The sequence below is a fragment of the Pterocles gutturalis genome, unplaced genomic scaffold, assembly GCF_000699245.1.
Source record: "Pterocles gutturalis isolate BGI_N339 unplaced genomic scaffold, ASM69924v1 scaffold23342, whole genome shotgun sequence".
NCBI lineage: Eukaryota > Metazoa > Chordata > Aves > Pterocliformes > Pteroclidae > Pterocles > Pterocles gutturalis.
The window spans coordinates 17676-32182 of record NW_010108512.1 but is presented as its reverse complement, the minus strand read 5'-3'; the positions used below and the strand labels follow the sequence as shown (position 1 = coordinate 32182).

The 14507-nt window shown below is 43.0% G+C and overlaps 1 protein-coding gene across 1 annotated transcript in view; it reads right to left on the bottom strand.

The window, feature by feature from the left end:
• Positions 1 to 11011, bottom strand: part of ERGIC1 (endoplasmic reticulum-golgi intermediate compartment (ERGIC) 1) — a gene marked incomplete at its 5' end in the record, with an annotated part of 36911 nt that extends 25900 nt beyond the window's left edge. Inside the window, 3 exons of the mRNA XM_010072673.1 lie at positions 2520 to 2592; positions 9374 to 9435; positions 10848 to 11011. Of these exons, the coding sequence (XP_010070975.1) occupies positions 2520 to 2592; positions 9374 to 9435; positions 10848 to 11011 (299 nt within the window). The remainder of the gene's footprint in view (positions 1 to 2519; positions 2593 to 9373; positions 9436 to 10847) is intronic.
• Positions 11012 to 14507: the final 3496 nt, after the last annotated feature.

The following is a 14507-nucleotide window of genomic DNA, read 5'->3' as shown; positions in this document are numbered from 1 at the left end:
AGGCTGGACGAGGCTTTGAGCAACCTGGGCTAGGGGGAGGTGTCCCTGCCCATGGCAGGGGGTGGAACTTGATCTTTAACGTCCCTTCCAACCCAAACCGTTCTGTGATTCTATGCACCTGTATTCTGAACGATGAGACTATGCTGCCTTGCAACACACTGCCAGTAATACACACTTGAAAGGGAAGCACGAGTGGTTACCAACATCTTTGAATACCTTTAAGGTACTAAGCTTCCCAGAAGAGAAAGCAATGAGTAAGAAATGGAAAAATAAAAGTTTATTTCTACTTTAGGAGTTGCTGAACTGGGAAGCACTTTGTTATGTGACTTTATGAAGTATTTCCACTGTTAAAGGGGGAGCCTATTCACAAATGCTGTGGGTGATCTATTCCCAGCAAGAGAGATTTTGATGACCTGTAACTCATCAGAAGGAGGTTTTCATATTCTACAAGCTATTGTGTTGGATGGTCCATGACGAATCAGTTTCCTGAATTCATTTCTCTCAGTCTCTTCCACGACATCCTCTCTAAAATTTTACTGCTTTATTGTTTACAAACACCTCCTCCCCACACAGTTCCTGCTGGGAAAGGCAGTTTACCATCTCTCTGAGGTTTTAATGAGAAACTTGTCAGCTAAGCATCCAGGAACTTACAGCACCTCTAATATCTTTGCGGAAAATGCATCATCTTGTTAAGGAAAAAAGCATGAAGAGGTCTGAGAGAATCATATGCTTTTGCTGTTCAGGAAGAAGTCTCTAGTCAGGAAACTACCACTACATAAAGGCATGTGGACTCACATAATTGGATCAAAATTAGGTAAATATTACTAACTCCTCTAGTAAAGCACTGACTAAAAGAAAAAAAACAACACAGATGAGAGAATGAGATCTAAGAGGGGAGCAAGAAAAAGTATTTTACTTGAAGCAATTTATTTAGCTTTTCTCTAGTTTTTAAAACAAGAAAACCAAGAAAACTCAGCTCCTGAGAAAAGGGGTTGAGAAGGTGACCCTTGTATTTTACAAGCAAAAGCACAGAACTGAAGTCAAAGAAACAGTGAGTGAGTAAGAAACTGACGATACCATCTCTGAAGTGTGCAATGGGCATTAAAAATCAGCTACAGCTAGATTACACTACTGTCTTAAGGTTAAACATTACTCAAGGTTAAAATTGTTCTTGAAATTATGTTCTTGACCCAAGCTAGAGCTGCACAAAAACAATGAAAAAGCCACACGGTTATCAGAGGCCACGTAAAGCAAGGTCAATCAAAGTACGGCGCATGAGCCCAAGGCATTTCAGAGCTTTTTTCCTCAGCAGTGACATCTGTTGCTATCTGGATCATCATGGAAGTCTGACAGAAGTTCCACCCTTCCTAACTATCCAGGAACTGTGCATCACAGTCTAGTGACCTCACTGGCACGTCAGCAGGATTATGGAGAACGTTTCCTAGAACCCAAAACACAGGTACTTATGTTAATAGTTACTAAGAAAAGTTTACTTCAAGGCAGGAGGAGCATGAGAAGAGGAAAAAAATCCGATTAACTAAAATACTTGTTTCATGAGCAACTTTTTTAAAGCTGAAATTATTTCCATTTTGCTCAAAGCAAGGTCCCAAAGAGCTTACCTGGGACAACCTGTCTTCAGGCACAAGACCTGTCAACTAAATTTCCAAGTAAGGCTCAACAGGTGAAAAGAAAGATTAAACTCACGCGTGAGTAAAGCTATCTGCATTTATCAGAGATTCAGCTCTGACATCAAAAAAAGGTACTATTAACATTGAACTAATAAACATACACATTTTATGCAATTCACTTTTCCAAAAAGCATCTCCAAAAACATCCAGTGAAGACTGGCAGAACGTGATAATCATGTTATCCACAGGGGAGTGAGGGGAAAAGAAAACGTCTTGTCAGAGATCCCATCATATCTGCAACGGGACCCCACAGTCCATGTGATTCATCCAGTACGCACCAGACATTTAAACATAAGGAATTCCTGATGAAAAATATACTAGTTTTTGAGAGTCACTTTGAATCAAATAAGTACAGAGGAAAGTGCCTATTCAGGAGGAGAGGGGAAACAAATCCCAGATGAGGACAAGAAATCAACAGCCTAAGGAGGAAGAATGAAACTACATCTGCCTGACATTGATCTCAGCATTCACGCTACCTTACACCTGATCACCAGAGAACTGAAGAGGGTCAGAAGCTTTTGATGTGATCTGTGATTACATGAAAAATATCTACTGTGCTCAATATAGAAATCCAGTATGCAGCTAATAAAGGATCAAACAGGTCTGGAACTGTTTTCTCAATCAGAAGTATTTCAGCATACTTTAGTAAATTAAAAAACTGAATGAATGACTAAGAATTTGGACTCAACCAAAAGGAATCCAAAAACTATTAGTCAACTAATTGACTTAGTGAAATTACAAGCACATTTTTCCAAGATAACAGAGTAAAGCTGTAAAAAAAATCATATATACACATTCATTCAAATAAAGGAAAACGTGATTTTTACTTACATTTCAGTGGCTATGAATCCGGTGAGCTCAGACAGGAAGAGAAACAGTATGAAGAGACAGCAGCAGACAGAGACTGGAAACGAGGCAAGGAGAGGAAAAGGTCAGTTTCATATCTCTAACAAAGACAAACTGTTTTCACACAGGCATATAATTTCCCCCATGGATATGCCACCCAGACACACTTGAGAACTAACGTTCTTTAGAGACAATGACCCAGACCAGGCCATCAGAGCAGGGACTTCAACAGCATGACAATACCCAACATCCTGCTGGGTATCTTAATTCTTGGGCCACCTTTTCCATCATGATTTCCATCTCCCCATGGCTCTTGCATTCTCCATCTCCAGCATACAATGTTGGTCCGCCAGCTCTCCCTCCTTCTTGACAAAGCTGCTTGACAATACGATTTCTTTGGAGCCCTTGCTCCAAATGTAATTTTATTACTACTAAAACCTCCAGAAAGGAAAAAGAACCAACACCTCCTTGCTTCAAAAGCATAGTCAGCTACGCCGCGTTTTGTGGATTAGGAGACATTTTGATTCTTTGTCAAGTTCTAAGGCTATGTGTAAGTCACCTCACAGCCTGCACTACCCCCTAGATAGAGCTGGTGCAGCAGAGACATGGCAAGAACAAACTAGTGTAGCCAAAGCCTGAATACTTCTCTAATTTCTCCATTTGCTGATATATTGACTCTCCAGAGAGGGAAAATTCCCAGTGAAGCAACTGTGAAGTACCTGGACAGTAAGTCCCATGTCTTCTCTAAGAATCCCAACCTAGAATTAAAAGGAGGGAACCCAAAGTAACTGGCATATTACTGGTAACTCTTCATTAGGAAACTATTCAAAACATTGTACAGTGACATTCGCGCAGCAGTGACAGAGTCATTGACCCACAGGAGGAGCTGGAAGGAAGGACAGCTATAAATCCTACTGAGTAGGAGTAGACAAGGATGTGCCAACTCAAGGAGACAGGGCTGCAATATGTATTTGTATTAAACAAAATACCCAGGTTCACCATGAATCACTATATGAAAGAGTAAATCAGGAAATGGCATGCTGCTCCAGGGCCGTGACAACAGGAGTACAATCTGGCTCACCCCCCAATCCCAGCAGGATTACAATGACCAGTCACTCTTTGGAAACTACCACTTTACCACAGCCACTAATTAGGATTGAGAAATACGTAAGAAAAACCCTGTTCCTCAACTTCATTCCACATGACCTATACAGCCCGAATACCCGCTCCTGCGGGAAGCTCAAGCAACAACTGGCTGGGGAGCAATTTTATCACACAACTGTGCCTGTCCAAACTCCATTGATAAAGAACATGAGAGGCAAGGGAAGGAAAGGGGAGGTACTGAAGGCAAATACTGAGCCAGACCCTCAACTGACCTAAAACCTTCTGCCTCATTCTTCAGATTAGTTGGTTTATAGTTCTGAGGAAAGAGAAATGCGTTGCTTCCCCTTCCTCATCAAAGTCATTTCAAGGGTGGATTAACTTACTGACCCTCTGAAAAGTGCAAGGGATTAAAAGAGATGCCAAAAAATCCATTAGCTAAGATGAAGAAAGAGAGAAAAGGGAAAAACAAAGTCGGAGACCACTAGGAAAATGGAAAAGAAGAGTGGATATTCATTTCTAAAGAGAAACCTCAGACGGTCACACAGCTGCTTCCAAGGCTTGCCTGTCAAGAACAAGACTGCTGTAACCCAGCTAAGCCACTGGCATGGTGCACCACGCAGCATGGGGGAGGAGAAGCTCTACTTAAAGTACAGCAGCAAATTGTTATGAGAACATATACACCTACATAAGAGCACAAAAAAAAGCAACCTAGGCACAAGACTAGTTGATCCAGTGTTTCTTACTGTTAATCACCAAACAGCAGAGACACAAGATCTCTGATCTTTGGCAGTGTGCAGGGGAGAGCGTCTGACATAGACAAACCTTTCTCCTTTAATTGCTTCCCATATTCCTTTCTGTTTGTTATCATCCTGTAAAGGCTTTCCACAGCATCAGCCAGACCTCTCTGCTCTCCAGCACTTCTACGCAATCCTGGTGCTACTAACTGTACATTCTCTCCTAGAGCCTCCTCTCTCTTCCAATTTTTTAACTTTCTTCTCTGCCATTTCCATTGTTAAATTATCTTCTCCTTTTCCAGTATACAAAGTATTTTCTCCCTCAAGTCCCTGTTCCAATTCAGCTTTTGCAGTGAAGGCTTGTGACAATACCTACAAATACAGAACAGTAAAATTCCACTGACCTATATCTAAAAAATCCCACAAGAATGCCCTGAAACACCTGGCAGGGACTGACTTTCAAAGCTCGTCAATGCTTTTGATAGTCTTCAAATCATGTAGTGAGTTTTCAACCTGTAAAAGAGATTACTGAGGGTGGACATGAGACAGGTATACAAAATCACGAGCAGCCTGAAGGACATGAACATGGAACAACCATCACTGTCTCTTCCAGTATGGGAATGAGAGGGAAGGGAGAGGTTAAAACAAGAGGTTTTCCTTTACACAACACCTAACTAAATTCTGAAACTTCTTGACTATGGATTTTGTGGATGCCTACAAAAAACAGTCTGTAAGATTTCAAAAAGGAATCAGAGATGCCCTGAAGAAGAAATCCATTGAGGGGTACTAAACACAAAGGAACCACCTCTAGCTCAGGAAGTTCAGAACTGCCAACTGACCGATGCCTGGCAACGTGGTTAACCTGTCCTCGTGCTGTTTCTTGGGCATCTGCTGCTGACCACCCCTGGCAAGAGGATACTAGGCTACACGGACGTTTGCACTGGCCTAGCTGACATGGTCGCTCTAATGTTAAACTCTTCCTGTAAAAACACATTTTCAGGGCAGGGGGGTGTCTTTGTCATGAGACTTCTGTAAAAGTCTTATGCGTTAAACTGTCTTTTGGGCTAACATTTGTTCAGACACAGAACATGAGCTCCCCTCCTTAGCATGGAGCTGCAGGCCTATACGACGTTCCCAGCATAAGAACTTATCCACACAGTGCTTCAGCTACTTATTTCATGGTGAAGACCTTTACCTGCTTCCATGCAAATGTGCAGTTCCTGCCACCCACATTTGACAACTCTATTATTTGGAAAAGTAGATTAAAGGCTAGGATCAGACAGAATAAAACAATTAATGCATAAAGCTTAGCTTAACTGCAAGAGCACTGCAATGTTCCCACAGAGCTCGAAGGACCATCTAAGACACGTTTCTTAAAACTCTGATATGATAACATGATCAAAACACTGAAGGTTTCTGGTGCTAGACACACTGGAACACACTGCTGTTGGCTAATCAGTAACCCCAAAAGGATGGGAAATTCTCCCAAGCTTTTTTTTCCTTACACCAGTTTCGACAACCTAATCTTTTTGTACTTATCCCTCCTGATACATACCCCCATCTATGTACATGCTTGACTCTTCCTCCCCACCCCACAAGAAATGAAAGAAACGCGAAATGTTTAACACATCATACAGAGAGAGAATGTGGATCCATGTCTATATTAAGGCATAAAATTAATAGTATTTATTGGTCAATGGAGCAAACTGCTAAGAAGTGCAAGGAACGGGTCTTGTTACAGATGCCATGTGAATCATAACTTTGATATTTCCTGATGTGTATTTAAAACTCCAGCCTCCAAACAGCACAGAGTATTTCTGGATAACATTACCATGTGTGCATACAACATGTGCATGCAAACTATGCATCCACACTGACTGTTAAATAGCAGGATTGCTACAGCAGCTGTCTGAGTTGCAGGCCCCTCTCTCGAGAAGCCAGACTGCTCCTGTCCAGCCAGATGCCAACTGTCAGCCAGCCAGGGCATGTGCTGCTGCTGCTTACATACCCAAACATGGCCAAGTTATCACCACGTTAGTCAGATCTGTTAGAACGGCCGTGTACTGGCATCACAGACATGTTACACAGGGAGAGGAAGGCCTGCAAAGACTGGCACAAGCATCTGGTGGAAGAGGGACAACAATGGCATGTCTGGCTGAGTGGCACAGGGATCGCAATGCTGCCTGAAAGAAGAGATTTTTCTGGAGAAAAAAGAATGAGTAAGTTCTGCACACTTTTCAGAGAAGCCCACAGCAGTGGGTATGTTGTTCTACACAAACCTACTCCAGCAAAGTGCAGTGGACTGTTCTTGTACTAATTTTTAGTAGCTGGAAGGGTTGTTACACAGATCTGAAATATCTTGTATGCCGTGCTCACTGTAACTTTTGAAATTACAAAACCATATATAGCAGAAAGCCTCAATAACCCTCCACTTGGCTTCCTTGTGTTCGAGATTGCCTGCTCTTCTCCACCAAAATACCCTAACACTTACTCTCCCTGAGCTGCTTCCTTCCTAGAGGAGCTGCCCACTTTAGCCCTGGTGGTCAGAGGCAGAGCTGGTACACTCTACCTCTTTTCTTCTGGAATCTGACCTATTCTTCCTTCCGTAACAAACCTGAAATTTTTCAAAAAAAGTCTTTTTTACAATCCAAATCCAGTTGTAGGAATCCTGCAGTAAATCCATTCCTATTCCAGAAAGCCTTCAGAACCAGAAGTGACACTGAACTACAATTTCAGCAGAAATCATGTGGGAAAGGCCTGAATTAATAGTCAGCTACTATCGGCTGTTTTATATCTGCTCTGTAAACCTTGCAAGACTTAAAGAAAGCTAGAACATAGTAGCAACCATAATTGTTTCACATATTTACTAGACCCTTAGAGATTTTTTTTTTATGAGGCAGAGCCTTCCCCTACCCCCAAGCCCCTAAGATGACTTCCCTAAAGCTTTTATCACAAAATCATGCAATCTTCCCAGGCTTCAAACTGGCCTGGCAATGGGCTGGTCTCATTCACAGCCTCCTACAACATGCACAATTACTGGCTTTCAAATTACAAGTCCCAGGCTCGGTGAGACAGAAAGCCCATTAGGAAAGCTGCACATAAGATCCTCACCTGCAAAGCCACCAGAGTTTGCTGGCTGACTGTGTGGTTCAAAAGCTTGTATCAGCCCTGTCTAAAAACACTCTGACAAAAAGAAGGAGAACCAGTTAGAGAAGAAATCAAAGCCTGAGAAGGTGCAAATAACAATAGAGAGAAATAAGTCAGCTAATAATTTTAAGTAAGAGTCACAGCCTTCAAGCCTTCCCACGACAGACTTATCGCTTGAGATGTTTACTGCAGATCAGAAAGCGTAAGACTGGACGGCCTTTGATGGTTTTTTTGTTTCTAAAACATACTCTTTTGCAGGTGATTCATAACAAGAGAAATTCTCAAAGGGAGCCTAGTTATAGTGTGGGAACTCTTAGTTTCCAAAACAGAAGAGAAGGCAGGATCACTAACAAGTTCAAAGTGTTCTTTCAGAACACTAAATCTCATACGCCTCTAAATTAGCAAACAGTTTTATTCAAGCCCTTTGTTCATGGTTCCAGCAAATCTGAAAGCCAGTCAACATACAAGTAATTCAGTGGTCAGAATGCAGAGGACAAGGACTCTCTGAAAGTAAATATTGAGAGTAAGGTCCTGTCTTCACAGAAGCACAGAACGGTTGAGGCAGGCAGGGGCCTCTCATCCTGTCCAACTCCCCTGCTCAAAGCAGGGGCAGCTAAAGCAGGTTGCTCAGGGACGGGTCTAGTTGTTCTGAGTATCTCCAAGGACGGAGACTCCGCACAACTCTGGGCAACCTATTCCAGTCTTCGACCATCCTCACAGTGAGGTGTGAGAAGTTTCTTTAGCTCACAAAGAGCTTTCTTTTGTGTCTGTTGATTCACTACCACTGACTCAGTTCTATTTGATGCCTGCTGTCACCAAGGGATATGACATCACTCACGTCAGCAATGACATACAAGGCTACTGACCCATCTACAAGAATGGATGAATGGAGCACAGCTACACGATCAAAGGAAGTCCCTGTTCAATGGAACAGGAAAGCTGCATTAGGCGTCTAATTACAGCCCTGGCAGGATCAACCTGATCAATGTTTACCACTCTGCACAGTGCGCTCACTGCATAGTTGTGGGAAATTGCATTACTCAGCCTACAGCCTCTCTCAGGAGGAGGAAGGAAGGAAAAGGGGCCCAAGGCAAGAGATTTGTATCAGCCAAAGTCTACGTATTGATACACCGGAGTGAGAGTGGATCCCTATCGGTGGTTTCTGACCAAGCAATTTTTCTTTGTTAAAAGCATGACAAATAACAACAAAATAAGATCACTGTTCATTAGTCCCACCTACAACATCAGATGAATCCCTTGGCTATCCTGTGAGAGAAATATGTGTTTCCCACATCATCCTCACCTCTGGCCACCGCATATTGCCACCCACACTGCTCCTTACTGATCCAGAACCAGGATTCCCTGTTTGCAGTAGTTTGCTCAAGTCTCTTCAGCAAGCAAGTGCCTGGGCACAGTAACTGTGAATCCAAGTGTTACCAGATGTTTTTCACCCTGACCAAGGGGATGCCTATCAGAGAGTGGTAAAAAAATCCAGTCATCCCCTCCACCAGTGTTTGGAGCAGACTCACAGCTTCTGTTCATGGGAAGACACTAGCCAAAAGCTCTCTAGCTACTTCAGCAGCCAGCAGAGTATTTCAGCTCTTAGCTTTTAGGAGCTCCCTTTCATGACAATATATCTTTACCACTTTTTTGCTGTTGAGATTCTGAATCCATGCTACTCCGCCATTTAGTACGACCTGACAGGCTGGGCAAAATGAGCTGTGTCAGCAACAAAGGATACCCTTTCCAGTGTTTCATATCCTTTTAAAAAAAATTCCTGGAGACGGAGAAGCCAAATGATCTTTAATTTTAGACCAGGGGTATGCAAGGACATCAAAAAGAAGTGTTACTTACTAATAGCCCCTGTGTAGGTTGGCTGTGTAAGGTCTTTTGGCACCTTCCTGTAGATGTCAAACCTGAAAGAGGAAAAGCAACAGCCATAAAACAGGTGGAACATTTCAATACACTTCATGTCCCTACAGGGATGAATGATGCTGAAGTTTTTCTGTACAGCTTTCCAACAACATTTTTTCAGTTTGCAGGAGGATATGAGAAGGAAAAATCCTTTTTCTTTTGTACAATTATGTAACTGCGCTCCTTCTTGGCTCCAATTTCCAAAGCACTTGGCTCCAATTTCGAAAGCACTTGGCTTCACCTCCCTCCGCCTTGCTGTCATGGATCTGTGCAATCTGAACTGTGAGAGGTGCCAGGGAAGAAGTCACGCTGGACAAGTTTATAGACCACCGTAAAAGGAAAAAGATAGTCTACAGACTCCTGAATAGAGAGGTCTGTCAAAAAAAAAACCCCAGAACAGTGAGACAGAACCTATATTGCCCCTTGTAGTCTGTATCCTGCAATAGCCAGAAACCAACAACACCAAAGTCAGAGATCAAGGTGTTGAGATAAAGAAACCTTCCCTTAGACGCTGGATACACAAGAAAAATTAACCCAAAAAGTTTGCTGCTCCCCCAGCAAAACTTAGTTTAATATTAGATTGTTATTTTGATTCAGTCATATCTTTTAATATCCATATGGCTCAGCTTTACTATTTTAAACCCTCCATGGTTAAACTTTCACTGCCCTTACGATGTTAGCTGTATTATTTCCTACAACCTTGTGTTCCTGCACGTCCAGCCGCAATGTAGCTCTGACATCAGTTTTTCCACCACTCAATAAAAATTAATTAATGCATTAAAAACACACACACACCCTAGAGAAGGAAGTGACTGGTTCTCCCCCAAATAGACTTTTTTTGGATATACCACAAGTGGGTGAGATTGATGCTTTTTTCCAGCCCTGGAGAGGCATGAGCGCTGCCAGCTCCCAAATTCCTACTGTATACTGCACCAAGAAGAAACACCCCCATGTTTATTCACTCCTTCCTACTACAGCAAATATTACACTGAGTTTAAAAACCAGATCATCTTTCTTTTCTTCACTCTTCATCTGTTGAGATCACTTACAACTTGGAGGCAATCTGCGTGAACAAAACCGTATTTGCCTTGCATGAGATTCAGACATTGTTGCTGTGTTTCATTCGGGAGTTGAAGCTGGAGGAATAAAGGGTAAGAGAGGGAACGGGAGCAGGTCTATAGACAGTTCACTTGCCCAGCTCAAATCCTGAACAAGCTATGCAATCACTTAATCGTTCCAACCACCCACTGTGATTGTGCACGGGATACGCATGGAGCTATATGTTTTTATGACTCTATTCACTGCCATGTCCTAAATAGACTAGTAACACTCCTGAACCAAACAGTCCATTTATGGCTCTCCAGCTGCCCTGAGAACATCTGGAAAGTGCTGTTTACATTCTTTCCACACACACCAAAGCAACAGCAGCAGCAGATGGTAAAGCAACCCAGAGTAGCTGCTGACATCATGCTCTCGCAGGCAGAGGAAGTAGCTGATCATTCCTCCTCGCAGCCCAACGAACACTGAAAGCTGGCGTCGTCTCGCCCAAGTCACAATAATAGAACAAGGCGAGAAAAGCTGAGAGAGAAAGAAAGAAAGAGAGAGAGCAAGCACATGAACACGCCAGAGCTGTCGAGTGTGAGTGAACAATTAGAAATAGGAAATAGCTCTATGCAGGATCCAGTAAAAACAGCAGCATGTGGATACTATAAAAGGATGTTTGTTCTTACAATGAGAAAATTTACTAGTTTTAAAACGATGACCCATCACAGGATTAAAAAAAAAAAACCTAGCTTTTTAAATAACTCAGTGGAAAGTTGATATCATGGGAGGGTTCTGCCCTCTCATAATGCCACTTTAATCATACCCAAACCCCACAAATTAAGTTTTACATAGCGTAAGTCAGCTAGGAATAGGCAAAGACACTACAGAAAGCAATCAATGGCTCCCAGCCACATTTATTGCCTGGCTTTAAGTGCTTAAAAGGCTGTCCACCTTCTCTGTGCTATTCTGCTTCCCATCTCTTCTACAACAACGTTACGTTCCCTCTCTCTTCTACTGCCACGACACAGCTAAAAAGGACTTTAAGCAAGGCTCTGGAACTGATTTGCCTGGAGTTTTGAGAACTCTCGGGTCTATACTCAGAGGCTCAAGCCTCCCTGCAAGCACAGTACAGCATACTCGCAACACTTGTCACATGAGGCCATTAAAGCTCTTTAAGGATCACTGGATATATGAGCACAGGAAGCGTACACAGCTTGCTCGGCAAGGAACTGCAGGCAAACAGCATCCCCGGCTTGAACTTACAACCTAGGGACACATACAAGAGTAGCACAGAACAACCAGGAGGACTGCATAAAGCTTTAACAGCTTTGTTTTGTAGAATGAACACATTTTTAGATAAGGACAGACACTAAGGAATAACAATTAAGAGCTGACAACATATGCAAAAGAGGCAATGAGAGCAGACTGGATGGTAGGGAGGAAGGAGGGAAGCTCAGCTGAGATCTCATGGATGAACACAGAAGCCTGAAGGATGACATCAAGAACCTGACTCTGGTTCTCTATCAGCAGAAGGGAAGGCAGCCAGGGGAGGTGTATTTAAGCTTGCAGAAGGATGCTGAAACTATCAAAAACACATTAACAGCAAGGGAACGGAAAGAGATAGGTTTGGAATCTGAGACAAACACTACTGGCTAGCTTTTGCTCACTGACGCACATTAACAGTAAGTCCAAGAGACTACCAAACCAAAAGAAAAAGAATTGGGTATGCTCATGTATCCTGGGAGAACATTCACCTCCTTGGAAAACATGTGGTCTGGATTAGAAGGGTTTATATTTTGGTAAAGTAAAAATATTCTTCAGGGTACCAGGCACCTTCCCATAAAGCATTTGATACTGGCCACAGCTTGAGAAAGTACAATTTAAGTACAATTTAAAACTTAAAAAAGTCCAACCCAGGATGGTGCAAACAGTAGTTGAGTTTATGCATTCAGAGAAAAGCAAGTTGAAAGCTCAAAAGGATAGCAAGACACTAAACTTTGAAGAGAATGACGGAGGTGCTGTCATGGCCAAGGAACAGAGCTATCTTGTTAACTCTGATTTAAACCCTAAGTTAAAAGAAGATAAAAATTGTAGAGGATTCAATGATAGCTTGAAAAGTATGCCTGTGAGACACAAGGTATGTGATCCCAGCAGTAAGTAGAGGATGGAACCCCAAAGAATGTCTCATTAATTACATAAAATTCTAATAAATAAGTAAACCCAGCAAACTTCTCAAACAAATCTGTGATGTTGACAAGAGTTATTGTAACAGGAGATCCTAAGTCCCAAGAAATCAGAGATTTGTGAAAGCCCTAGCTCCTGTCAGTCCTAAGGGTTACAAGTCTGATTAACTTCTAGACTCCACCAGACAAACTCCCCTCTTTTTGCCACCAGCTTCTTGCCTACATTACAGAGCTCAAGGCAATTTCAGGGGATCACTTATACTGTCCTGAGAAGAGAAAAGAACGAGGATTAGACACCATAGATGATTTATAATGTATGAGGGAGGAGGCCATGGAGTTTTACGCACTGTAAAGGGGAACAGGTTTTACTTGCCCTCAGGTCAGATGTTCCTGCGAGCACCTGCAGTAAAAATTCCAATAAGCCTCCAGGTTCCTGAGGCATTGGTCACTTGGAAGAGTATTTGTACCCTGTGAACAGAGAGGAACCTCGTGCTCTATATATTGCAAAAGCTGCCTTGCAGATTTCTGATACTGGCACATTCAAAGCAGTGGAAGATATTAGTAATGCTGGAGGAAGACTGGATGTTCAGAAAGGTTATACTCGCCAGCTCATAACACAGCGAGACGCACTGTACTACACGGTGAATTTCCACTTTGATAGTCTTGTAATCATATCCACAACGACCATGGGAAACCAGGGTGCAGATCTACAGCGTGTTCACTGCCTTGCAGGAACTGCTAAATGAGCTCTTAACCTGCAGCACTGAGCAGCAGTCTACCCCGCTTTCACACAGGAATACATTACCTTATGCTTACAAAGCAAACACACATAGAGTTTCCATAGGACGACCAGCATGTTATTTATATCTAGCGTCTGGCAACCTTCTGCCTTCACTCAGAAGGGCAAGACTTGCAAGGCAAAGTAACATATTTGAGTCAATCAACTGATATAGCTGCAGAGTACAAGCAACAAAGTTTTTGCTAGGAAAGCTCTTCCTCCAGTTCATACCTATCCTCATAAACGGAGGGTTGGACCTTGCAATACCGGAATACAAGGCTAAAGATAGAACTAGCCTGTCATCAGTATAACAAAGGAAATTCCTGACACATCTAGTGTATCTATTGTCTTTTCTTTCAATGGAGAGCACGGTTGCAAACAAAGAAATTTTAAAAAGGCTGTTCAGCAATGTCAGAATTTCACAGGAACCAACATTCACAACTACCATCAGGGAATGCTCAGAAAGCAAATGGGATCCTGGGCTCCATCAGGAGAGGGGTGGTCAGCAGGGAGAGGGAGGTGATTGTCCCTCTCTACTCGGCTCTTGTGAGGCCCCATCTGGAGTACTGTGTCCAGGTGTGGAGCCCTCAGTACAAGAAAGACATAGAGATTTTGGAGAGGGTCCAGAGGAGGGCCACGAAGACGATCAGGGGGCTGGAGCACCTCCCCTATGAGGACAGGCTGAGGGAGTTAGGCTTGTTCAGCCTGGGGAAGAGAAGGCTGCGGGGTGACCTCATTGCAGCCTTTCAATACCTGAAGGGAATCTACACCCAGGAGGGGAGTAAACTCTTTGAAAGGGCCGACAATAGCAGGACTAGGGGAAATGGATACAAGTTGAAGGAGGGAAGATTTAGGTTGGATGTTAGGGGGAAGTTCTTTACTAGGAGAGTGGTTAGGCCCTGGAACAGGCTGCCCAGGGAGGTTGTGGATGCCCCATCCTTGGAGGTGTTCAAGGCCAGGTTGGACGGGGCCCTGGGCAACCTGATCTAGTAAATGTGTATGTTTGGTGGCCCTGCCAGGCAGGGGGGTTGGAACTACATGATCCTTGAGGTCCCTTCCAACCCGGGTC